The 25,243-nt window shown below is 39.7% G+C and overlaps 1 protein-coding gene across 2 annotated transcripts in view; it reads right to left on the reverse strand.

Moving 5' to 3' along the window:
• si:ch73-63e15.2 (protein strawberry notch homolog 2) overlaps positions 1-24,350 on the reverse strand; it is a 72,175-nt gene extending 47,825 nt beyond the window's left edge. Inside the window, exons 1-3 of one of the 2 annotated variants that reach the window (XM_034705002.1) lie at positions 24,179-24,350; positions 1,998-2,230; positions 386-474 (exon numbers count right to left, since the gene is read on the reverse strand). In XM_034705002.1, coding sequence (XP_034560893.1) covers positions 386-474; positions 1,998-2,105 — 197 coding nt within the window. In that variant the 5' untranslated portion in view covers positions 2,106-2,230; positions 24,179-24,350. The remainder of the gene's footprint in view (positions 1-385; positions 475-1,997; positions 2,231-24,178) is intronic. The other variant, XM_034705012.1, reaches the window with a different exon arrangement.
• Between the last annotated feature and the right edge of the window lie 893 nt (positions 24,351-25,243).

Consider the following 25,243-nt stretch of genomic DNA (forward strand, 5'->3'; position numbering starts at 1 on the left):
TTTGCCACGTGGTTGGGAAAATGTATCAATTCAATACACACCTCTTTAACCAAATACTCAAAAAGCATCACTGACACACCCAAAATAACTCTAACAATTAAACATTACAACACCTAACAGTCCCATGGCTGATGGGACATTTTGTGAATTCATGTGTGAACTCGTGTGGGCAGTTCTCAACCATTTCTATTTTTTGAAATTGTAAAGGTCACTGTCATTTTCAACTGTGAGTTCTACAAAGGTGCTGGTACACATCTCCTTGGTCACCAAGTATAAACAAGAACTTAGTATCTTTAATTGACATGTTTGTTTTCAGCTGATACACCATCGTTTTCTACTCCTGATAAGCATTCTCAAAGGTGTTTGGGGGGTAATGTTCACTTACTGGTTTCCAGATTGCATAGGGCAGTGTATGCTGTATCCAGCCTGCTGAGAGAAGGATCCCCAGGAGTCAGAGGAGGCAAATATTGAACTCTGAAAACAAAACAAAACAAACAACATTTGTAATATTGGAAAATTGCAGCAAGGGATAGAGAATTGCAAATATCATATCAGTGCATTCTGCCACGCATTGTAGTGAAAACTTAGCAGAGGATGTTTGTATGACATTACTCTTTTTCCCACCAGGTCTGGTTTTGAGTATTTTAACTTCATTAGTGCCACTGTGATCAAATAAGCCAATATATTTTCTTGTGATGTACTCACTCTCAGATTAAGGTTGCTTTGGAAAGAAGCCTCTGCGAAATTAAATTGTAACATTGTAACATTGCTGCTTAATTTTTGAGCTCATCTGCATGGGGGTTTTAGTATTCCTAAGAAGCCCAGTGTGGAAATTTACACCACAGGTAGTATCACTTCCTCACTGCATGTGTCCAGATTACTGTAATGCAAACCAGAAGTCTCACAAACACAAACCTGTGCTCAGATCTTTAACAGTAAATACTTTGATATGTTCACAATAAGGAACAGCTGGAGTGACTTTAACATAAAATTCATACATTTAAGACCATCTCCTGTAGTTGCTCAAATGAAACCTAAAAAAAGTACTGAAAAATGTCTATACACTAGAGCTGGGCGATATTGAAAAAAGTGTTATCACGATAAAATTTATCATATCAGTCGATATCGATAATTATCACAATAAATATCAAATCATTATTTCATTTAAATGTAAAGGCAGACATTTGGCCCTGAGTAAAAGTTTAAAAAAGAGATGGTTTTTTAGCTTGTATCTGGATTTAGTTCTCTGATAAACTTCTTGAATCCTTCATTTTTGACGGTGCAGACAGGAAGCAGATATTTTGTGTAAAATTAGATTTTTGTGATGTTTTATTTTGTAGTGCAGTGAACGCACCACGGTTATTCACTGTTCAGTTGTACTATGTATTAAGTTAATAGTTAACGCAGCGTCCACACAGGGTCAGACTAACGACTCTGCTTTGAGCTGGTAGGTTCTGAGTTATCTTCCGTCTCGCTGTCGCTCGTTTCAGCTGTGTTTACATTCCGCTCCAAAGTCTTTAAGCCCGCCTACCTCTGAACCTGCAAAATGATTGGCTGTTAAATGCTGTCTTCATTGTCCCACATTAGCGCCCCCTCCCTTGCCAGTGGTTGGGGGGGTTGTATAGGTATAAATATATTTATTTTTATCGCACATTTGTTAATATTGAGAAAAATTATATCACGATTATTATCTTCATCGAATTATCGCCCAGCCCTACTATACACAAACATATTTTCAATATATTCAACACATTTCCTATAGATAGAGTATGCTGAGGGTACATTACACTTCTCAAATGTACTTTAGAAATTGATCCCATCTGTGTAAAAATGAGCCAACATACGCTAAAATGAATGACGTGACTGAATAAATACTCGCATGGACTTTACCATGGAGTCTTACTCCCAATGTCTTTCACATGGACTTTACCATAATAACAATACAAACATGTAAGCTACTTGAACATGGCATCAAAATAAGGAAAATAAAGGCTTACCTCCATGTTAGAGGAGGGTATAGAGAACATGGTGCTGTCTAGCTGAGGGCCTTCTGGATGCAGGTAGTTCTCCCCGTCCATGGCCAGCGCTGAGGGGAGGGTGGGCATCAGACCGCAGCTTCACACATGACCACCAGCTGACTAAGTATACACACCATCCAACCGTCACCCAAGTGCTGGCTGTGTGCGAGATAGTGCCTTTTTCTTTAACACGGGAAAATACTCTCCATGACCTGAAAGAGAGAAAGTAAAGAAGAAAGGTGGTTAATCATAGTATCAACATAGATGTGAATAACAGCGCACAAAATCAGTAAATATAACAATAGTAGCAATGAGTATCAAAGTGAGCATGTCCTTATTAATGTACTGCCTTCATTTAATATTGCGTCGTATGACAGCTGTAATACAGGCACATATATAGGGCCCTATGATTTCCGCGTTCACAGAATCGTGGACGGAATCGCTGAATTGGCCAATAAAAACGGATCTACTCTTAAACGCGGAGTATCGCGGAAATTGACATAATGTGACTGAAATGCTGTCATCAGGAGGAGAAGGGGCGTTTGTCAGGGGAAATGGGGAAATTTTTCCGGGGACCGCTCATTCCTGGTACCACCCATGCATCTCCTCACAAACACTCAGCGGCCCCCTCCAGAAATAAACAACATGTTGAAGCGGCCACCAGAAACACTGGCTAGGTCTGCCAAAAACTACGAAACTCATCTCTTACTCCAAATAAAGAGCTGAACAGTTCCCAAATGACTTCTGTGTGTTAGGTGACAGGCTTTTTTGCTAATTCTGCCAACATACTGTTGACTGGAAACGTAAAAATATGCGTGTTGACCACTTGTCGTCCAAAAGCAATGTGAAAAACAGAGAAAAACAATAAGAAGAAAAGAATAAGAAAGGTACTTTATTAATCCCAAAGGGGGAAATTCAATTTTTTCACTCGTGCTATTTTTTTTGGACGCTACACACACAGTATATACATACAATCATGCACACACATATGCAGTGAACATGCTTAGGGAGAGATGTCAGAGTTAGGATGCTGCCATCAACCAGTGCACCCCGAGCAGTTGGGGGTTCGGTGCCTTGCTCAAGGGCACATCGGCAGCGCCCATGCAAGTGAACCAGCACCTCCTCAGCCACCAGTCCACTTGCCAAACTTTGTCCATACTGGGACTCGAACCTGTGACTCTGCGGTCCCTATGGACTGAGCTACTGCCGACTTACAGCTCTTATTGGTACATTGTTATGTTACAACATTATGTTTTGACTTGAAATACTGGGCAAAATTGTGCAATGATGTGTTGCATCAATACATTTAAGGATTTTTGCATTTCATTAATGGACATTTGATTCACTGACACAAAAAGCACACACTATATGGTAGTAAAATAAGTGTTAAGGGTAAAAACAGAATTTGAAAAAAAATAAAATGGATTTCATAGGGCCCCACATATAGACCGAGCATCACAGTCCAAAGCTAAAATGTCATACAAATATAAACTTAGAAATAGCGATTACTTCAGTGTTCATTAAATCAATCAGTTACTATCCTTAACAAATTGATTGAAGTCTTTCCTATCAGGACTTTGCTTACACACAAACTAAATTGAAGTCTTATTCATAATGCAGTGTAAGCTTATATGTATTGATTGACAGCCCTCATTAGCCGGATGTCATCCCACATCACTGAATGTTCACCAAGGACCAATTAAGTTCGCTGCAGGAGGTCAGAACAGAGCAGGCTGGGGTCAGCTAATGATCATCATGTCAGAAAGCTATTTGACATGATTATCACTACACATCAGAACTGATATAACTTACTCTTTGTTTATATTTCTTCAAAATAAAATAATTAATACTGATACACTCAGGTTTTTCTAATTTATTTAAGACCCTCTCTGTCACATTAAACTGCATGTTTTTGACAATTCAAGCTAAACTGTGTCCAATATGAGACGACTAGACCAGACTGTCTGGGCACAGGCAAACGACTTCCCGCAATGCCAACAATGCTCTTAATCATCTTACTGTTCTATCCATCACACTATGATGTTTTCTACAGTGGAAGATTCTTTTGTTCACAATGGTTTATTCATTTCATAAATAGACCCATTTAAGGTGTATAGGAACCAACAATTTATAACTCCTTCTTAATAAGAGAAAAACTAACTGTTCTGTTCAGAAAGGTGAACAAATAAAAGGTGACCCCCTTCAGTTTGACTGCTGAATTCAACCAATCTCCCAGAACATCACAATGCACGTCTGTGTAACATCAGAAACACTCCCTCGCCCCACACTAATCATACTGTTACCTCCCTTCCCCTCTCGTGGCCTTCCCCCCCGGTCTACTCTCAATCAGGAACAGGCCAGACGTGTTCACTGGGGACAAAGCTGAGGTAATAAATCCTAATAGAGTTTATGAGGGCCCAAATAAGAGGGCTTTGTGTGTCTGAGTATGTGCATGTGAATGTGTGTGAATTAACAAAGTCATCATTTACATCCCCAACACAGAAAGCGAGGCTATCTAACCCTCAAGCTGCCAGTGTGAGACCGGACAGATAAGGGTTAAGCAAATGTGGGAAAGTCCAATTCAAAGAACCAACTGGCAGACTTTGCAGGTAGGAAGTCTTAGGCAAAAGGAAATGAGATATTTTCTGAATATATATAGACAGCCTGAGCTCCCGAGATCCAGATGAAGGCAGGGCAGAGAGAAGCAGAGTAGCCTGGGGGTGGGGGAGGAAGAAAGTGTGTATTGAGAGCCATGAGACGCCCTGTTGATGCGGTAGAGTTCTGTTCAGTGTAGCACCCTGAGAATGGACATTTTTAGGATCTTGCTAGTTTAGCTGGGTCGAAGGTTAACATTTAGCAGGGAAGGGCATTTCAAGCCAAAATACATCCATTTGATGATTATTCAAATCAAACACCCACCCCACTACCCCACTACCCACGTGCAAACACACCCAGACTAGGGCTGAACTAAATAAAATAAAAAGGGTATTGTAAAAAAAAAAATGGTATTGTTGAAAACTCAACCATAAGGTGCATTTCGACTAAGATTTCCGGGGTCTTTTAGCCCCCAGTGCTACTTTACCCTGAACGAAAATGTTCCTGTCCCCTCATTGGTGTCTGCGTTTCGACCAAGGGTTTAAGTCTCGGGTAGATTGTGCAAATCAGGCCAGTGGCGTATGGAGGAAATAAAAAGTAAATGCACTACATCACCAGACCAGTAGAGGGCAATAAAACAAAGACGAATGCCATTCATCCCAGATGACACCATAGAAGCAGACGGACAGGCAGGTATCATTATGAGCAACACAACAGTTAGCCTGTTAGCGTGAAGAGACTCAGCTCACGCTGTTTTAGATGGTGCTATATTTCATCATAGATGGATTCATTGAATGAACATGTGAGAGGAGATAAGCACGTATAGCAAAGACGTTTCAACACAGCTTTTAAATTGTTTTAACTCAAAAGGCCGTGGCAGAGATCGACCGGTGTTCTGGTTTGAACCGCAACCCTGTTAACTGCCGACTTTCAGCCGAATGCATCCCTCATAAACGTCTTTAGACGATCATTAAATATCTGATGTGGATATTTTGAATCTTAATAAACAAAAAAAATAGTTTGCATTCGAAGGAACTCCCTCTTTGTTTCAACAGCTGTGTAAACTCCACAAACACTGACATGTTCAGCTGAAGGTCTCCAGTTTACAGGGTCACTTTTAAAACCGTAACACCGGGAGAGACGCATTTTCGGTGGGTTTAGAGAAGACTACTGTTACAAGCTGCTAAATCAAGTGAATCACAGCTTCTTTTGAAAAGTACACACACCTACAAAAAAGATAGATGTTATTGTGGACGACGGCGGAATAAAAATACTGTGTTAACACTGGTTAATCTACCAATCAGACATTTCCAGCATTGCAGGCCCTGCCCCCCAAAAGCCCCAGGACCTTTGAAAAGTACTACCCCCGTAGCAGGGGCTTTTCAGGGGGGAGATTATCTACCTCTGAACTAAATATAGGCCCTGGGTCCACCAGTCGAACTAACGTAGTTCCTGGGGTAAAGTTCCTCTGGTTGAAAAACTCCTATTCTTCTTCTCCTGTTGTATTGCTGTTAGCTTTTTTTCTTCTACTGTTATTTCATAAGGTCAGAAAACAGCCTTCAGACACACTACAGACACCGTCTGGTGTGAGTATTGTATTACAGCCAGGCACCAGTAAAACTGTGTGAAATTTTATTTTCAACATGTAATAAAATTCACATTAACTTGTCATTTAAAAAAAAGGATGATTATTAGAGTATTTGAAAATCATGACCCCTTCCTAATATTAAGAGGCTTTTTTTTAGCTCAACATAGAGGCTACGAGATGAATCATCATGTCTGTGCAGCATCCTTTACAGGCCATTGAATTAGGGATTATGGGGGTTTAGCACTTTTCAATTCAAGTACTATAAGAAAAGAACAGTAGAATAGATAGTTGGAAGAATAGACGGTGTGCATAATAGCACGAAAATGAAACTTAACTGGAACTGAAATCATTCAATGTAATTATAGTAATTCTATTGAATTGTGTGGTTCAGCTGTGATTCACACGGAAACTACAGACATTCTCTCTAAATTACATGCAGGGTGTTTTCTGTGACGATAGTCTGGGTGCACAGTCAGTGAAGTGTCAGTATGCTGTATAGCAGGTAGAGCTGGGCGATATTGAAAAAGATGTTATCACATTTTTCATATCAGTCGATATTGAAAATTTTCACAATAAATTGCAAATAATTTTTTCACAGTTTTAAAGGCAGATTTTTTCTCCAGCGTGAAAGTTGAAGAATGTCTTCTCTAATGACGTTTAGTTTCCTTTCTTGTCGAGCATGTCTTCACTCTAGGTAGGTAGGTTTTGCGTTTTCTTCAGTGTCGCTGCTGCTCATTTTAGCTGTATTTACATTCCGCTCCAAGCGTCTTTAAGCCTGCCTACCTCAACAGGCTGATTTATACTTCTGCGTCTCCCCTACACAGCAGTGGCCGATGCTGACACGAGCACCACATACTTGTGCGTCGATGTGTCGGTGACGCCCAGCAGTTCTCCGCCGAAACACTTGAGGGCAGTGTGGTCTCTCTGATAGCCGGTCGCCTGCTTCCGGCCACTCTACGATCTCTGTTTACTTTTCCACAGCGATTCAGAGCGTGTTATGTTAATCTACAGCTGATACATGTTGCTGTTTATCATACAGACATGATTGCATGAAGAATAGAGAGGAGGAGATGAAATACACGGCCGATGTGCGGGGATCCCAGAAGTGATGTAAATGCGGGAAACGCAATGCTGCCGAGCGGACCAAACACAGGGCTTGCGGTCCACGTCGATTCTACGGGTAGACATTTTGGAGGAGGTGCACGTCAGCTACTTGCATAGGCCTCTGCGTAGGTACGAGCCCCCGGTGTAGGCTACGCCATCAATTCGACGCAGGGGTATAAATCAGCCTTTATCCTGCGACATGATTAGCTGTTCCATGCCGACTTCTTCTTCCGTTTAATGTTGGGTGGGGAGTAGCATTTAAGACACAGTAGCGCCCCTCCCTTTCCAGTGGTTGGGGGTGTAATTACAGGTTGAAATATATCAATGTTTTATCGTACATTTGTTTTATTTACATCGAGGAAAATAATATCACAATAATTATCATTATTGTTTTATCGTCCAGCCCTAATAGTTAGGGTAATGTAGAATTCTTTCTTCAACATTACATTGGTGTAAATAGGCCGTTCACATAACCCTTCAGTAGGCCATACATTCCTAAAGCAAAGAAATAATTACTTTAATAAGTGTGACAGCTGGAATTACTTCAAGCTCTCCTTAAGCCTCAGCAGACATGTGCTGCTAATCCATCACCTTATTCAACCTCAGCCTACCACCAAAGACATAATGTCTTACTCCCAATGTCTTTCCACCAATAGCTTAATCAGCCATAGCTAGGTCCCCTGTCCCTCCTGTGCCATGCCAGTTGCTGTCTCCTAGCAACAGGAGTATGTCTATCTCTTGCTGTCCCTTCTTCCGAAACCCCCGACCCTCACAGCAAGCTCCTGAGGATAATCGATACAGATCACTGTAAGAATGGGCCAAGAGATCTCCTTCCTGTAAGGCCTGTCATTACTAGAGAAAGGCAGCAGCCCCTATACTCCCCCACTACTACACAAGGGAGAGAAGTGATGGAGGTGATGAAGCAAGCTTTGTAAGGAGAGGAGGGCTGAAGAAAAACAAGAAGATAAAGAACAAAATGTGCTCATTGAAGCACAGTGACACAATGAGTTCATTCATCAAAACGCAGCACTCATAAAACATTTGTTAGACTGTGATTGGTTCGTCAGAAAACATGTGTTTGCATAGTAAATATCTGGATTAGATGTGTGTTTAAAAAGAAAGAAGATGAAAGAAAGAAAGTGCTGCAGAGGAGAGGGAAATGTTAGAAATAAAAAAAAAATAATTATAAAAGGAGTACAAATAGGGTGAGAGGGAGAGAGAGAGAGAAAACAGAAAGACAGGAAGGAAGAAAGAATATGAGAACAACAGAAAGAAAGAAAAGGGGGAAAGGGAAAGAAAGAAAGAATTGAAGACAAAATAGAGAGAAGGAAAGAATAACAAAGAAAGAGACATAGATAGAAAGAAGGGAGAGAGAGGGGGAAAACAGGAAGACAGAAAGAAAGAAAAGGGAGAAAGGATAGGAAGAAAGAATTGAACATAAAAGAAACAGAAGGAAATAAAAACAAAGAAAGAGATTGATAGAAAGATATGGGGAAAAAAGAAAGACAGAAATAAAGAAAAAAATACGAGAAAGACAGAAAGGAAGAAAAAATATAAGAAAGGGAAAGAAAGAATTGAAGATAAAAGAAAGAGAGAGCGAAAGAAGGAAAAGAGAGATAGATATGAAGAGTGGGAGAGAGAGGGAGAAAACAGAAAGAAAAGGAGAAAAAGGATAGAAAGAAAGAATTGAAGATAAAAGAAAGAGAGAGCGAAAGAAGGAAAAGAGAGATAGATAGATAAAAAAGAGAGGGAGAGAGGGAGGGAGAGAGACTCTTGCAATGTAATCTGTTAAATCTGTTAATTACTTCAAAGGTTACTGCTGGTTTTTATGCAACCCCCTCCCATGTGTCTCTGTCTCCACCTCTCTCTGTGGGTGGCCTGGTCCAATTCTAAGCTCTCTGTAGGAGGGCTTAGGCCATTTCATGGGTAGTAATGGTACAGCCTTTAAGAACTGAAACAAGCCATACATCTGTGCTGAACAAGCCAAAATACACAGAGAGATTTATTTGAGAAGGAGGATTGCAAAAATGGAGATTTGAGGCTGTTAGAAAGAGTATTTTCAGCTCTGTGGCCGCTCCCTGGGTCTGTCAGTCAGACAGAGGTTAACGAGTACCATGCCTGTCACTTCAAAAACACGACATGTTGATTTTTCCACGTATGATTCGGGTCAAAACACCCAACATTTGCTTGCCAGAAGGTTAGATAGGAGGGAAAACCCAGCCTGCAGCAAGATGAAGGAGTACATGTTGGTGGCCTTGGTGAATATCAGTGGTGGTCAGAGCACATGGAGATCAACCAGGGAAGTGTGACTTGCTTAAGCTGCTAAGTCACGATAAGCACTCACGAGGAAAACCACCATCCTGCCTGGCGCGTGTGCCATCTCACAAACTCACACGCTCATGTGGAGTGTTGATCAACTTCCACAAACAAAAAAGTTATTGCTGTGCGTCCTTTTATCTTGTCATGTTCAAGCGTTTATTCTGGAGTGTGAAGGTGATGAAAACACATGTATGCTTTGGCTATTAAACACAAGTCAGTGTGTGTGTTATGTTTGTGTGTGTGTGTGTGTGTGTGTGTGTGTGTGTGTGTGTGTGTGTGTGTGTGTGTGTGTGTGTGTCTGTGTGTCTGTGTGTCTGTGTGTCTCTGTGTGTGTGTGTGTGTGTGTGTGTCTGTGTGTCTGTGTAATCTTAAGGAGTGGCATGTGTGTCAAAACAAAATATCTGACAAGGAAAAGACGTTAATTCCCTCCCATGCTTTACTCAGATTTCACATTTAGTTGCTTTACTTCCTGAAATCAATTTAATGGTGTGAGTAAATATTTGAATGTGCTGTAACAGTGAAGAGAAAACAAGGATTGATTCTTTGGAACTCGTCCCTCTAACCTGTTGAGGACTGTGGCCTCACATCTGTTCAACAGGCATGTCTCTGCTTCAAGTCATTCATGTCTTACTACTTTTCATTACGCCCGTGTACTAAATCCTTCTTTGAGTACAGAGAAAATCCTCCAGCTCAAAGCTCTGCTTCATCTTCATTAGCCTCGTTCTCACAATCAGAAGCGGCACACAGTTGAGAAATGTTTTCCCTTTCCATTTGATTTGATGAAGATGTCCAAATACGTGTCATTTTGCTCTAATGAGCGTGACACTGACTGAAACTTTGTCAGCTCAATGATTTTTTAATTCATGTTTGGATATCTTTGTGTCTGTCAAATAGTCTGAGTTCAGAATAAATATTTCTGTGGTGAATGAAGTCTTTAATGAAGAGGTAAAAAAGTTAGACAGAACAAGAAAAGAGGTGACACAAAACAATATTGAAGCTTGGTGTAGGGCTGGGCAATAATTTGATAACAATAATTATCGCGACATCATTTTCACAACATAAATATAACAAATGTCTGTTAAAATCTCGATATATAAGGGGGCAGGTGGCCTAGCGGTCTAAGCGCCCTACATACAGAGGCTACAGTCCTCGCGGCAGGGGTCGCCGGTTCGACTCCCAGCCTCGACCATTTCCTGCATGTGTTCCCCTGCGCTCTACTCCCCACATTCCCTGTCTCTCTTCAGCTGTCCTATCAAATAAAGGCAAAAAAAGCCCGAAACATATCCGTTAAAAAAAAACAAAAACAAAAAAGTTTGATATATATCAACCTGTAATTACACCCCCCAAACTACTGGAAAGGGACGAGGCGCCAATGAGCCTTAAACACTAGTTGCCACTTAACACTAGACAGAAGAAGAAGAAGGAGACAGCATTGAACAGCCAATCATGTCGCAGGTTGAGAGGTAGGTGGGGCTTAAAGACGTTTGGAGCAAAATGTAAACACAGCTGAAATGAGCGACACTGAAGAAAACTCAAAACCTACCAGCTCACAGCAGAGTCGTTAGTCTGACTCTGTGCAGACTCCATCTATTGACTTAATACACTTAGTTAAATACACTTTTAGGATGTGGGTAAAAGGAGAGCACGGAGACAACTTCTGCTGTGCATACATGTTAATTGTCCACCGCGACCGTAGAACTAGACATTGAAAAAGTGTGATGCATTCACTGCACTGTGGGAAACAACATCACTCTGCCTGTAACCCTTAGTAATCTTAAAGGGGAGAGCACAACTCAAAACAATACTCTAGAAACTGATACACAGAATATAAGTTGATATATCTTTTTTATCAATTTAAATCAAATCATGAAAACTTTCTCAACCTGAGAAAAATTTAAATCTATAAATTAAAACTTCTCGGGGCGCCGTTCATGTGTAGAGGCTACAGTCCTCGTCGCAGAGGTCACCGGTCCGACTCCCGGCCGGTCGACCATTTGCTGCATGTCTTCCCCCACTCTCTACTCCCCACATTTCCTGGCTTGCTTCAGCTGTCCTGTCATTAAAGGCAAAAATGCCCAAAAACATAACTTTGAAAAAAAAAAAAAAAACCTTCACAAAAATCGAATCTTACACAAAAAGACCTGCTTCCTGTTAGCACCAACAGCAATGATGGATTCAGGAAGTTTTTCAGAAATCTAAATCCAGATACAAGCCGTCAGGTATCTTCAACTTTCACTCAAGAGCAAAAATCTGCCTTTAAATTTAAATGAAATAATGATTAGATATTTATTGGGAAAATTATCAATATCAACTCATATGCAATATTTTATCTTGATAACATTGTTTTCAATATCGCCCGGCTCTACTTGAGTGTAATTTAAATTTGCAAACTGATACAGTAGGGGTTTGTGTGTAGTGTGCATAAGTCTATCATGTAACAGACCTCTCTTGGCATCAGTCCCTCTACAGTTTTGTCTGTTTACCAACACGCCTCTGACAGAGATCATTCAATCCACTGCAGGCATTCACTCAACACCAATCTGAATCCATCAGCATCACCAGTAATCAGGCTAAAAGTGATCAGAGTCCAGCTGCCCTACACTGAGCAGCAGGGGGGCTGTTAGTTGGTTATGATTGCCTCCAATGTCTGGATTCATTAGAGACTGTGATTAAATATTCATAAAAGGAACAAGTTACTTCCCAGGGAAGCACATGGCTCCGTCATTCAAAACAGCCTGCATTATTAATCAGCACCTTTTTTTGGCACAAAAGGCCTCTACACACACACACAGAGGACACATACCCTTAAGCAACATATATGGGAGAACATTGACACTAGCTACCAATCTGTTCCTATTCCTCGTCCCACAAACAGAATTTCCATTCAGTATCACAGACACATATAGGGGCTGTGAATGGCTCAGTGACCAGGGAGGACACTGGATAGAGAATAATGATTGAGTGACTGTGTAACCGTATCTGCTGTCTTATCAAAAGCCGGGAAATGGAAACAAATTGGGTTTTAAGAGCCTGTTGTTATTGCATTTCGCCTGTTCAAATATTTATCAAAGAGGTACTCTGGCCCGGGACATGACAGAGGAACACATCTAACAAACGAGGAGTCATTTGAATACTTGGTCTGACTGAAAGGCAGTGTTTTAAAGACTCAGCGACTTACAAAGAAGTAACCGAAAATTTTAATCACATGCACATTAACGAACAAGTTGCTAATCAGCACTAATGTACGATGCTGATAAATCTCTTTGTGTCCACAAACATCCGCTGAATGAGACATTAAAGTGATATCTCTATAAAAGGAGAACTTAATCAAGCTTGCAGGGTTCAGAGGATGCCTCTGTTGTGGTAAATAAAGAGAGGAACACGTTGGGAAAGAGGGCCAGGGTGCAAAAGGGAAAGACGGTGTGTGGACCCAGAAGAGTTTGATGATACAGACTTTGGCAGAGTGGTGCTGAGAGCAGAGGAGCAGAAAGAGACAGAAAACAAGGTTTTGGAGGCTGGATGACTCTCATTGAGGAGGAAAACCCTAAACTTGTACCACCAACAGCAGCACCTACCAGAAACAGATACAAACAGACTAGATCAGAGAGAGGGATCCACTCAGCTGCCTCTTTGCCCTCTTTTCTTTTCTTCAGCCATCTAAGTCATCAGAATTGACGACTGCTCTGGTTCAGCTCTTCAGGTAAGCAGACGAAAGCTTATTCTGAGTAAACAAATGTGTTTACTTGATACTGAAGGAATGGAGACAGCTTGACTAAAACAACAACATGTATTTTTTATCTGCATTTTAAGACTGTGCAGGTCATTGATTACATACTAAACTTCTCATATCTCTAATGCATGTATGTTTTTATGAAGAGGTTGACTGATATCGCTTTTTCAAAGGCCGAGGCTGAAAATAACAGAGCAGGTAGGGCAATGGCCGATATACTATAACACCAATATCATGTTTTTATTTTTTAAATTTGATTTTTTTAAAAAACTACAATTTAATGATAACATCCATTTCGATTTTAGATTATTTTTTAATTTAATTTATTTTATTCATTCATGAAACAGCTGAAGTCAATAACTTAGTGTAAGTTAAAAAGGTGGGCTTTGAGCCCCCTAGCCAACAGCTACAGTGTTCCTGCCTATCAATCAAGTCAGCTGTGCCTCTGATAATGGAAAACTAGTAATCCTAATCCTACTATTATCCTTGGGGTCAATTGGACCCCATTCAATGTTTATTGTCTCTAAATGAATGACTAAAATATTATTTTTGGCTTCATATTTCATGACTTTTCCTAATTTATTGGGGACAACTGGGAAGACATACAATTAAAATGTTGAGATGTTCCAATCTCTTGTAAAAATAAGAAAAATTATGCATCGGTGCTCCTTGCGGTCAATTTGACCCCAGGCTGTTTTAGCTGTATATAACATAAGAAATATCAACATTTTACACACATTTGTTTAGGTTGTTTTGGATGATATTGAGGTCACTATAACCAAGGACACTTCCCCATGTGACTGCAGGAGCTGGGATTGAACCGCCAACCTTTAGATTGAGATATAATATTTCCAGCCAGCATGTCTCTAAAGACATTCAATGATGTGTCCTGTGAAAATATAAAAAACAAGCCAGGGCCGACAAGAGCATGACAAACGCGCAACAGTTTGATGTTCTGTGATAAAAATAAAGTCCTTCTAAATGCTTTAAATTGAGTTTATGCCTGAAATATATTTTATTTAAAGGTTATTTAGGTAGTCAACAAGGAAACATAAAAGTACCTGACACATAAACCTTTGTAACAATCAGTACTGGGGGTTTAAATTGCTCAGTTATATTGTAGTATGATGGCATCAATTGGTAGCTTAAGCAATATTACAATGTTGTAGTATTTAACAATATTGTAGTAGTTTGATTCATCAAATACCATCTTCATGCTGTTGAATTAAGAATATTGACCTTCATGACGTTCTCTCTACCTGTCACCCTCATATAATGCACGGACTTCTTCACAACACTTCCCACTTCCACTGCTATCCTTTTCTTATACATCACAGCCTGTTGTTTTCCCTTTTGCTTAACAATTCCTCTCTAGTCATGTGCTTACCCTCTATTTCTCCATGGCCCCGTTTTCCTTATGTTCTTTGTTTCTCCATCCATTCCGTTAAAGCAGGCCACTGGCGCTGGCTGTTCCCTCTCACCCTGTCTAACCCCCCGTTGGATTCTGCTGCTGATTGGAGGCAGCTGGCTCCCCAACTCCAAATCTCCACCCCTTACACCCACCCCTCTCAGTCCTGGTTATTCAGAGAGTCAGTCATAACACCAGACATGAGCTATCAGATGCACATTTCACAGGCAAACAACATAAGCACAGGGGAGCAAAATCTGGGCTGCTCAACTAGAGTGTATGACAGAAGACAGACTTTTAGCACACACTGCCAGAGCAATCATAGCTGCTGTGATCAAACAAAAGGCCCCTCTAGTTTCAAAATGTCCAAATGCTTTACTCCCCAGCCCAAACAGGAGGCATTTTTAAGCACCTACTGACGCTTATCCTAAAATAGGAAGTGGGGCAAATCTGCACCTCAGAATTTTAATAAGTGTCTACTCTCTACACACATTAAGGAATTATACTATTACTCTGTCTGTGCTGAAAAAACTCACAGGAGAGTAAATTCAGCTTCAGTTTGCTGAACTCTGCCCTACCCCTGAACAAATCCAGACAGTACTCTACTTCACTCAGACTGACCTCGCTGCTCTGGCAGGCGTGAGAACATTGCACCACATGCAGAGAGTCAGGGTGCCTGTCTGTGTCTGTCTTTCTTTCTGTGCCGCTTTGCAACGCTACATTCACTTTATCTGCTGGCTTTAAGGAGTCTGCTGGAATAACAACATCACTGCAAGTCAGTTACAAACTGTAGACGATCGGTCACTTGATCCTGTTCAAAAAATCATGGAACTTAAAAGTCTGTGAAAGATATTGATTAAAAAAAAGAGGCAAAACAAAAGAAGACAAGACCAGGAGGAACTTTGGATTACATTTCAGAATCAGTACAAGCATGTAGTGTAGTACATGCTGAAAATCATATAGACATTTTGAACACTACAAAAAGTGTAGTGCTGTGGCTGGTGCTGCTAGCTCTGCTAATGTTAGCCAAACATGGTAAACCCGTTGACATTGTTTACCTGCAGTCAGTGTTAAATAAATCCTGAGTTTTGTCTTACCTTAGGACTAGTTGGAAGTTAAAATTTCCATTTAAATGGCTGGTAAGTATGTGGCTTCAGAACATGCCTAAATAAACATAAAAATAAACAAAAAATTATCAGCTGTTCTGATGCACTCTGGCAACACTATGTGTGGAGTTACTCGATAAATAATGTGTTTAAATATAGTACATTTTTTATTTTTACATACATTTTTTATTTTAGGAAATGCAACATCTGTTACCAAGTGTCCTCAAGAGTGTTAGACATCATAGTATTGCAGATTGTATAGACTGAGTGTTAGTAGGCACCTGTGGGTGAATGTAAAAAGCTTTGTTGACCTGTTGAAGCTTCACCTGATTGTTTCATAAAATTAAGCTGAATAAAACATCTCTGTTACATTTTCAAAGTATATTAGCCCGTGGCTTTTTTTCATATATATATATATTCTTGTTGAAATTCTTGTACTGTACACCTTCTTGTTTGCTGTTGTAACTCCATGAATTTCCCCGTTGTGGGCAAATAAAGGAGTATCTTATCTTATTGTACAATATAATTTCCCTTTAACATCCTTGTATGTATCACCCTCATTCCCAGCGCTTTTGTGCAAAGATAATTCTAAATATTCTGCACTTTTGTATATACTTTATTATTATTTTATTGTATTATATCTTATTTTATTTCATTTTATTCATATATATATCTTAGGTTATTACTTCTTTCAATTAATATTTTGACTTTGTTTATAAGAGCATACTGTAATGACTGAGGATAAATAAAACATTTCTGATTCTGACAAGGTATGACTTCAGACGAGTAACAAGTCAAAGCAGTGGATGAATGACACAAACCTACAAGGAAATAGTAGATTGTCTCCAAAAGAGTACTAGGTAGTTTCATTTTTGACTTCTAGATATAAGTCTAATTTGGCTCATATTTATCCACAATGAACTGTTTCTTAAATGGCATGTGTTTATATGAAAAGCCAAAGACATTTTTTGGCTGATACGCAGAGCACCTTTTTTTTCAGACTTGCAGTTATTAACTTCTGTATCACAATTAAATCCCCTATGGCCTGGTTACACAAGTCACATAACCACGTTTCATAAGAAATCTGAACTCCAAATTATGCCACTCATGTAAAATAATTGCAGCCTTGCTTGCCAGCACTCATTCTGCTTTGACTAAAATCCACTTTATCGTCTCACAGATACCTCTACTTCTAGCTCATTACTGGGAACTAATGTTTTTTTTTTTATATATATATATAATTAGTAATTTTATTGAGTTTTTTCTTTTTTTTCAAACAAGAATAATGAACATTAAAGACATAACAAATAAAATGGGCAACATCAATAAAATAAGCTATTTATGCAAATAAATGCAACAAAACAAAACAGAACAATCAATACTAATAAATAAAAATAATAATAAATAAATAAAAAATAAAATAGGTTGGCAGGACACGGTGGGCATTTACATTTATGTTTTCATTTACATTTAAGTTTACATTTACATATTAAGGGAAATTAATGTACATTCTTCAAAGGGTAATGTTGCTTCCCCCAGTCTTAATGTCACTGACGCTATCCCATTGTTCTTTAATCATATTATTTCTGGAGTTTAATTTCCCTAACATCTTCTCACATGCAGCAATTCCTGTCATCTGCTCCCTCCACATTTTCAGTGTAGGAGTTTCAGCCTCCCTCCAGACTTTCAGAATGAGTCTACTACATGTTATGAAGCCAGTTGTTAATATTCGAAATGTGTATTTACTCAGCTGTGGCACCAAACTTCTGTCCCCGAGGAGACACAGCTAGGGTGACCTGGGCAGTTCACGCCCTAACCATTCATCCATATATTTCAGAACACTCTTCCATAATGGGGATACCATAGGGCATTGCCATGGTGCGTGCATGTATGTGCCACGCTCTGTTTTACATTCCAACACATGCTGTCTTTGATTAAACCCATACTATAGAGCCTTGTTGGTGTGTAATAGTACCTATGAAGTATTTTGTATTGTATATATTTGCCTCTTGCTTCTCTGATGTATTGTCCATTATTGGAATGAATTATCTGACATGTTTCTTCATCAAATGAACAACCAATATCTGTTTCCCATATCTTGCTAAGGCTTTTACATCCACTCTTATTTATCCAAGGACATATCATATACCATTTGGATGCTTTTTGAAACCTTATTGATAGTTTGAAATAATCTTCTATTAGGTTGTTGTCTTGAGATGGACTAATTTTCCCTTTTATACAATGGCTAATTTGTAAATATTTCCAGAAATGGCTATGTCCCTCCGAATTAAATTTTTCCTTCGGGAATGAATGGGTTTAACTAACAGTTGCCTTGTTATCTCAGTTGAAAAACTCAAACACACATTGATCCATACCAGAGTGGCATAGTATAGTAAGTTAAAATATATAAAAAAACATCTGCCAACTTTGTGTCAGAACAGTCAAACCAGTCTAGACGTCATGATTTGTGACTGTTTCTGCGACAAACATGACGTTCTCTTTGCCTAACAGATACGTTGAACACAAATATCCTGGGGATCAAATGGTTGTCAGTTTCTTAGAAAACAAGACTGGCAAATATTTAGTCACACTGCATTGTTTGTGAAGCACAATGTTGAACTAAATACAGCTACAGGCGTCTCTTCCTCAGTCTATGGGCCACAGTGGCCATGAAAACCAACTGTTACTTTATTTATCTCAGGAGGGGATTCAGTCATTACAGTATCGTCTTATAAACAGTATGTAAGAAAGTCAAATATTAATAGAAAGAAGGAATAAAATAAGATAGAAATAAATAAAATAAATAAAGTATGTACAGAAGCGCAGAATATTTAGAATGATCTATGTACAAAAGCGCTGGGAATGAAGGTGATATACATATACGAGGATGTTAAAGTGGTATAATTAAAATTGAAATGTAAAATAAAGTGCTATGTCAGACACAGACACATGAAATTCCACATAAAGAAGAATTAGTTTAGATAACCTATTGTGAAATGCTAATTTCCTCAATCACAGCACACTTTGTCCAAAGTATGACAGCAGTAAACACAACATCAGGTTAAGTAGAAAGTGAATAGGAATCTGGTCAATGTATCAATTAATCTATCGCCCCTGACTGAGGTTTTATTGGGAAATGATTTCCTCCACATTTGTGGTCAAGCCGGGAGATTAATACAAGGCACAGTGTGTTCAACTTTCAGTACTTCTGAAGCAGCCACATAATACATAACAATGATCTTACTTTGGTATTTAATATTGGTACTCTGATTATGATGGCTCAGAGCGGGGAAGGCGCATGTGTCTCTGTTGTTTAGAAACTTGGCAAAAGGATGACGCACCAACAGCACAAGGGCTTCGTGTCCAGTCATAGAACAACCTGTCCTGAGATCAGTCGGCCATTATGGCATAGATTAACCAGTTAGGGAACAACTCAGATCAAAGATTCCTATTAGGGATGTCCTGTCCAGCTTTTTTGGCCCCCGATCCCCATCCGATTTTTTTATATTTAATATCTGCCAATACCGAGTCCTGATCTGATGTTTGTGTTCGCCTAGATAATAGTTGCACAAGATAAGAGTTGAGCTGCACACTTTTTTTTTCGTTTAACAAAAATAAGTAATTTAAAAAACTGTAATAGGTCTTATGTTTATTCCATTTAACTTAATCCAGCTAGCATTGTTGTAAAACTCAATCTGTTTTACAAACTCTTTTTCTGTGCCGTGTCTGGCGGTGCACTTGAGGTCTACAATAAAATTTAAATCATGGCTTGAGTTCTACATCAATGTCCCATTTTTTATTTTCCCATCATGTATACACAGTGAAGCGAACTCAGAATGCACAATTACACTCGCGCATTCAGCCGCAAAATGTGTTCGGTGGCAGTGGACGTTAATGATCGAATGAGATGATCCGCTTAAATGCCCATCACCGATTGGCTCTGATCAGATAGTTGAGATCAGGATCGGGACATCCCTAATTCCTACCTGATAAAAAGACGTGTTCCAGAAACATTAGTTCACACAAGTGTTTAAATGTCTAACATATCATACTCTGAATGATGGTTCTACTTTTCATTCTACCTAAAATACGTGCCAGCCTTTAAATAGCTGTTTCCTGTCCTTATGAATAACACAGGGCTGGTTAGAAGCCACACTGATGACACTCAGGGTATGAAGTCCGTCATCGGTGTGAACACTAACATGTTTCTCGTGTTTCCTCCCTGGATAAGCCCCATTTTGAAATCCATGTTTGCCTCACAAAAAAGGATGTTGACACACTTTTTCCACAGAAAACCATAAGGCACTTCAGACAGGAATGCCAGCCTGTGGCATGCTCTCCTGCATTTCAGTCATCTCTCACACCGTTCGCTGCAGCCTGAGCCATCCACTAGATACTAGTTGGGACATGGGATACTCAACAGCCCATTGTTAGAGACCTGTTTGTTTTTTTGTCAAAGTGAAGAACACTACGGCCACATTTTCCTAACAAGTGTCCCTTGTTCTTTCGCTCTCTTCTGACACAACAAACATCCACGTTATGTTTAATACATGAACTATTACCTAATGAGGGCCAGATTCCGGGAAAGCAGGAACTGAATCAAATGTATTACCTAGGCCCGATTCCCCTCCTCCGCTCCACATTTTTCACTCTCACTCAAATCAGCCCACGGGCCATAAATGAGATTTATCACTGGCACAAATTGGGGAGGGGTGGAAGAAAAAGCCAGCAAAGATGAAGGGAAATGAAGAATGAAGGCAGAGTCTCAGAGAGCAGGGGGCTTGGGCTACTGTTGTGTCACAAAGAAATGTCAGAAATTGTCATTCAATGAATTCAACCAACACAGGACATTACATTTATAAAAATGCATCATTCAGATGTTGTCCTAGCTCTTTTCAATTCTTCATCCTGCTTTGTAAAGCACCCCCGTGTTCTCTGTGTTCATCCTTCAGTTCCTGTAGGCTATAAACACAATATCAACAGATCCTGTGTGTTGTGACCCTCAGAGTCCCTGCAGGGCAGCAGACATCAGAGGTCTGTCACTCTGAAATTAGGAGGGAGGGGGGGCTGGGCTGCACAACAATGCATTTTAACTCTTACACATAGTCATGAAGACACAAGCAATGTTCAGGCGTTACCTTTACTATACTCTAACAGCCCTTGATGGAGACATTTCTATACTGAAAACTATAACATGAAACACTGATTTAATGAGTGTTATTTATGGTGTTACGCGTGATATATTGTAAATGAACTATTTTGGGACAACCAATATTTCCAAACAAGACAAAAAATTTGCTGCCTGTTGGATTGAGCCTGAGAACAGGTATCTGACAAGCATACAGTTTTAGAACTCTGAACTGAAGGTGATACCATTTTTCATAAGACAGAAGATGTCTGTGGGTTTTGGCCATAGACTGTATCAAATAATGGAAGTAGTATCCATGATGTCACCCATCTGTTTCTGAAGCACTGTTTTGAGGCCAATCGGCGGCGGCAGCCATATTGCTGCTGTCGAGCTAGTGTGAGGTAAAGAGGCAGGCTTTTAGCCTCCTAGTCAACAGCTACCATGTTCCCTCCTGTCAATCAAGTCAGCTGTGCCTCTCATTGGAAGTCTCGTAATCTCAACATCTCTGAATTTGCTGCAAATAAAGAGCTATCCAGACTACACTCTTCTTTTGAACCAGGCTGTAAACATGTTTATTTCGGCTGTAAAGATCGGCTTTTTTGAATTGGTGTGTATGTGGTTTCCGGTACTTCCGGAGCCCGCCCCAAGCGGATCCTTGATGAACTGCAGTTTTTAGCACTTCCGCATGGGACTCATACTACTAGAACGGAAGTTGCCACTTGATTTTGGCCGGTGTTTTTTGTAGAACGATCCAAAGGTCTAACAGCCTGCCTGTTGCTATTACACTTTTTTCAGAAGGAAAAACTGCAAGTAGGATTTAACAACACACTGCATCAAAGCCATTGACTTGCCAAGAAACAAGCCTGTCATTCACTTCACAGTCATAAAAATAATATCCATAAACAAGGGGAGAATGACAACACATAGTTAGAAAATAGCCAGCTACATTAGCCACTTAGTATGTCAAGGCTTCCACGAGGCCTAACTAGCCTTGGATGCAGGTAAGACACACACTGGAAATACAAGAGCGAAAAGTGCAGGAAAGAAAACATCTATAGGGGACAGCTATATGAGGGCTATTTTCATTTCCTCCTGGTTGCTCCTCCAGTTGTGAGTCACCCAGTAATATCTCAGCATGTTTAGTTTCTGTTACATAGCAGACAAGCACTTTTTGTTCCACTTCATCTACACTCCGAAGTGTTAACATAAAAATCCCTGACATATTTATCCTAACTCTTATCATGAGGTAGTCGCACTTGGTGACTCAGTTATGCACAGCTGGTATATTCCCCGTCATTTCATTCTAACACTGATGAACATGGCTTCAGCACAATGTGATTTAACCCTCCTATTATCCTTGAGGTCAATTGGACCCCATTCAATGTTTATTGTCTCTAAATGAATGACTAAAAAATTTTTTTGGCTTCATATTTTATGACTTTTCCTAATTAATGGGGACAACTGGGAAAATGAAATATTATGTTCCAATTTACTGTTAAAAAAAATTACGCATTGGTGTTCCTTGGGGTCAATTTGACCCCAGGCTGTTTTAGCTGTATATAACATAAGAAATATCAACATTTTACACACATTTGTTTAGGTTGTTTTGGATGATATTGAGGTCACTATAACCAAGGACACTTCCCCATGTGACTGCAGGAGCTGGGATTGAACCGCCAACGTTTAGATTGACATATAATATTTCCAGCCACCATGTCTCTGAAGACATTCAATGATGAGTCCTGTTTCATACATTATGATAACACAGAAACAAGGCAGGGCCGACGAGAGCATGACAAACTTGCTTCAGTTTGATGTTCTGTTTTAAAAATAAAGTCCTTCTAAATGCTTTAAATTGTGTTTATGCCTGAAATATATCTTATTTAAAGGGCTATTTGGGTAGTCAACAAGGAAACATAAAGTCACTGACACATAAACCTGCGTAACAATCAGTTCCTGGAAGTTTTGGTCAAATTGACTCCAAGGAAAAAAGATGTTAGTAGATTTGAGGGTAACAGGAGGGTTAAGAAGTATTGTGAGATTTGGTCAGCACATCCAAAGTATACAAAGTGTTACGATTAACAAAGTCTGCGTCGATTACCTAAATTCTAGTCAAACCTGACTTTACAAAACACTTACAACGTTAACTTTATTAGTTCTTATACATTAGTGAATGTTTCTCATACAGACGGGCAGAAACGATGGCTTTATCTTTGAATGCTTTGTTAGATCCGAGTTTCCAAAAAGAACTCAAGAGTGCTCAGAAATGTTGAAACTTAATCACAGATCCGCATCCGTGTGAGCCCCTTTGTGTTTTAGTGCATGTTTATCAGCGTGTATATGTTATGGTTGTATTTAATACTTAAGTAAAGAGAATAGCTCCTTGTGTTCAGATAAGACTCAGGTCTCCACACAGCACAAAGGAAAGTAGCCGAAGCTGTAGCGATGCATTACTGCCACTACAGTTAGCTTGTCGAGCCACAGACGATGCATAAAGCTTCTTAGCGAAGATAAATAACAATGACTACGAGGTGCTACATGTTAATAAGATGTGATGTCTCAATAAATGATAGAAGACGGCAAAATAACGCAATAATCCACGCTTTATAGCTATAACCAAGCATACTTCTGGTAGCTAAGTGTGCTAGCCGTGTTAGCCGTTTTCAGGCTTTGGGTGCGCTCGTTTTAAACACCGCCTGCGCATGTTTATGGAATACTGTCGCTATTTGAAGACATTCTTACCTCTTTATCAGACTCTGTAACGGACATCATATGTACAAATAATCAAATTATTCCTTGAATATCTCAAAAGTGGCGCAACCACAGACATATGTTACTAGTTAGTCTTCTACAATCAAAGCAACACCTAACTTTAGCTTCACGTTAGCTGGATTTGGTGATCTGCTGACCTTGCTTCGCTGTGGCGTACTACATGCGGAATATCAACAACAGTAATTCTACGTCTGTTTCATTTACCATAACTACAATAGCATTCCCTGTTCTAAATAAAGTCTTTCCGGATCTCTGAAAACGTTTCATGCAAGGCAGCTGCTTCACCACCGGTGTACCCCGTTGTTAAGAACGTGCGCTCCTAGGAGACGCTGCCCAAAAACGCATCTTGTTCTACGGCAACTGCCGATGTGTCGCTTTCCTTCTTACAATAGCCACAAATAAACACTTACCGTCAAAGCGTAACTTGTTCTCACTTCAAACCCCAGGGACACGGGCTGTTTTCTAACGTAGAGCCACGTCAAAGTCGCAGAAATAAGGATTTTTACCCAACTTATTCTCCGTAGTTGTTTTCTCCACTTCCTGATTGAGACGGCGCCATTTTGAAAACGAACAAATATTTCCGCCGCTGTCGTCACGCGCAGTGCTGCTTGGCGATCGCGAGCTGATAGCAGGCAGAGCGTGCTAGTTCACAGTAGTGATGCTCGTGCTACCTGTAACAATGTTCATATAGGCGCTGTAGGGAATACATGCCTGTATCTATATGAGTACTATACATGATGGCAGATTACAGTAAATACAGTGTTGTTATCATTGGTAATATAATATCAACAAATGTGAATAGTTAATGTTACTAATATAACATAACACATCAATCTCAGTTTACTCCGAAAAGCCCGGATTATATTAAATGTTCATAATTTGCCCAATAATGATGAGGTTCACTGACATTTTCTGTCAGCTATCACACTAGAAATTTCAATTAAACTCTGTTCCATAATGAAAATTAGGCAAACTGGGTCACTGGTTTTCAGGGGTTCCCAAACTTTTCAGCCAGGGACCCCCAAAATATAGGTGCCAAACACTTGTAACTCCCACTGTCCCTCAAAGTGATTTAATGTGGCTTCATTTAGCTGGTCTGCAGAAAATTACTCTACCTATATGAGCATGTGGCTGTGTTTCCTGTGCCATTATGAATTAACCTACTGCTACTGATGCTTTTGATAATCAACTGTTCACTAATGCTAAACTTAGGAGTCATCTGGCAAAAAGAAAGGCAGAAAATTCATAACATTTTGTATTTTCAATGTTTTATTTGAAATAAGGTATTACTTTATTGAACCCCGGGGGGGAAATTCAGTTTCAAGGTTAGCTACTATTTTTGTCGATATTCTTTGCCATAATGGGTAAAATATATTAATTACAAATAATTTATAGATAAAAAAAATTAAAAAAACATTCTGGAAGACATCTCACGACCACCCAGTTGTGTCTCGCCAGCCCCCTGGGGGTTCCGA

The sequence above is a fragment of the Notolabrus celidotus genome, chromosome 2, assembly GCF_009762535.1.
Source record: "Notolabrus celidotus isolate fNotCel1 chromosome 2, fNotCel1.pri, whole genome shotgun sequence".
Taxonomy (NCBI): Eukaryota; Metazoa; Chordata; class Actinopteri; order Labriformes; family Labridae; genus Notolabrus; species Notolabrus celidotus.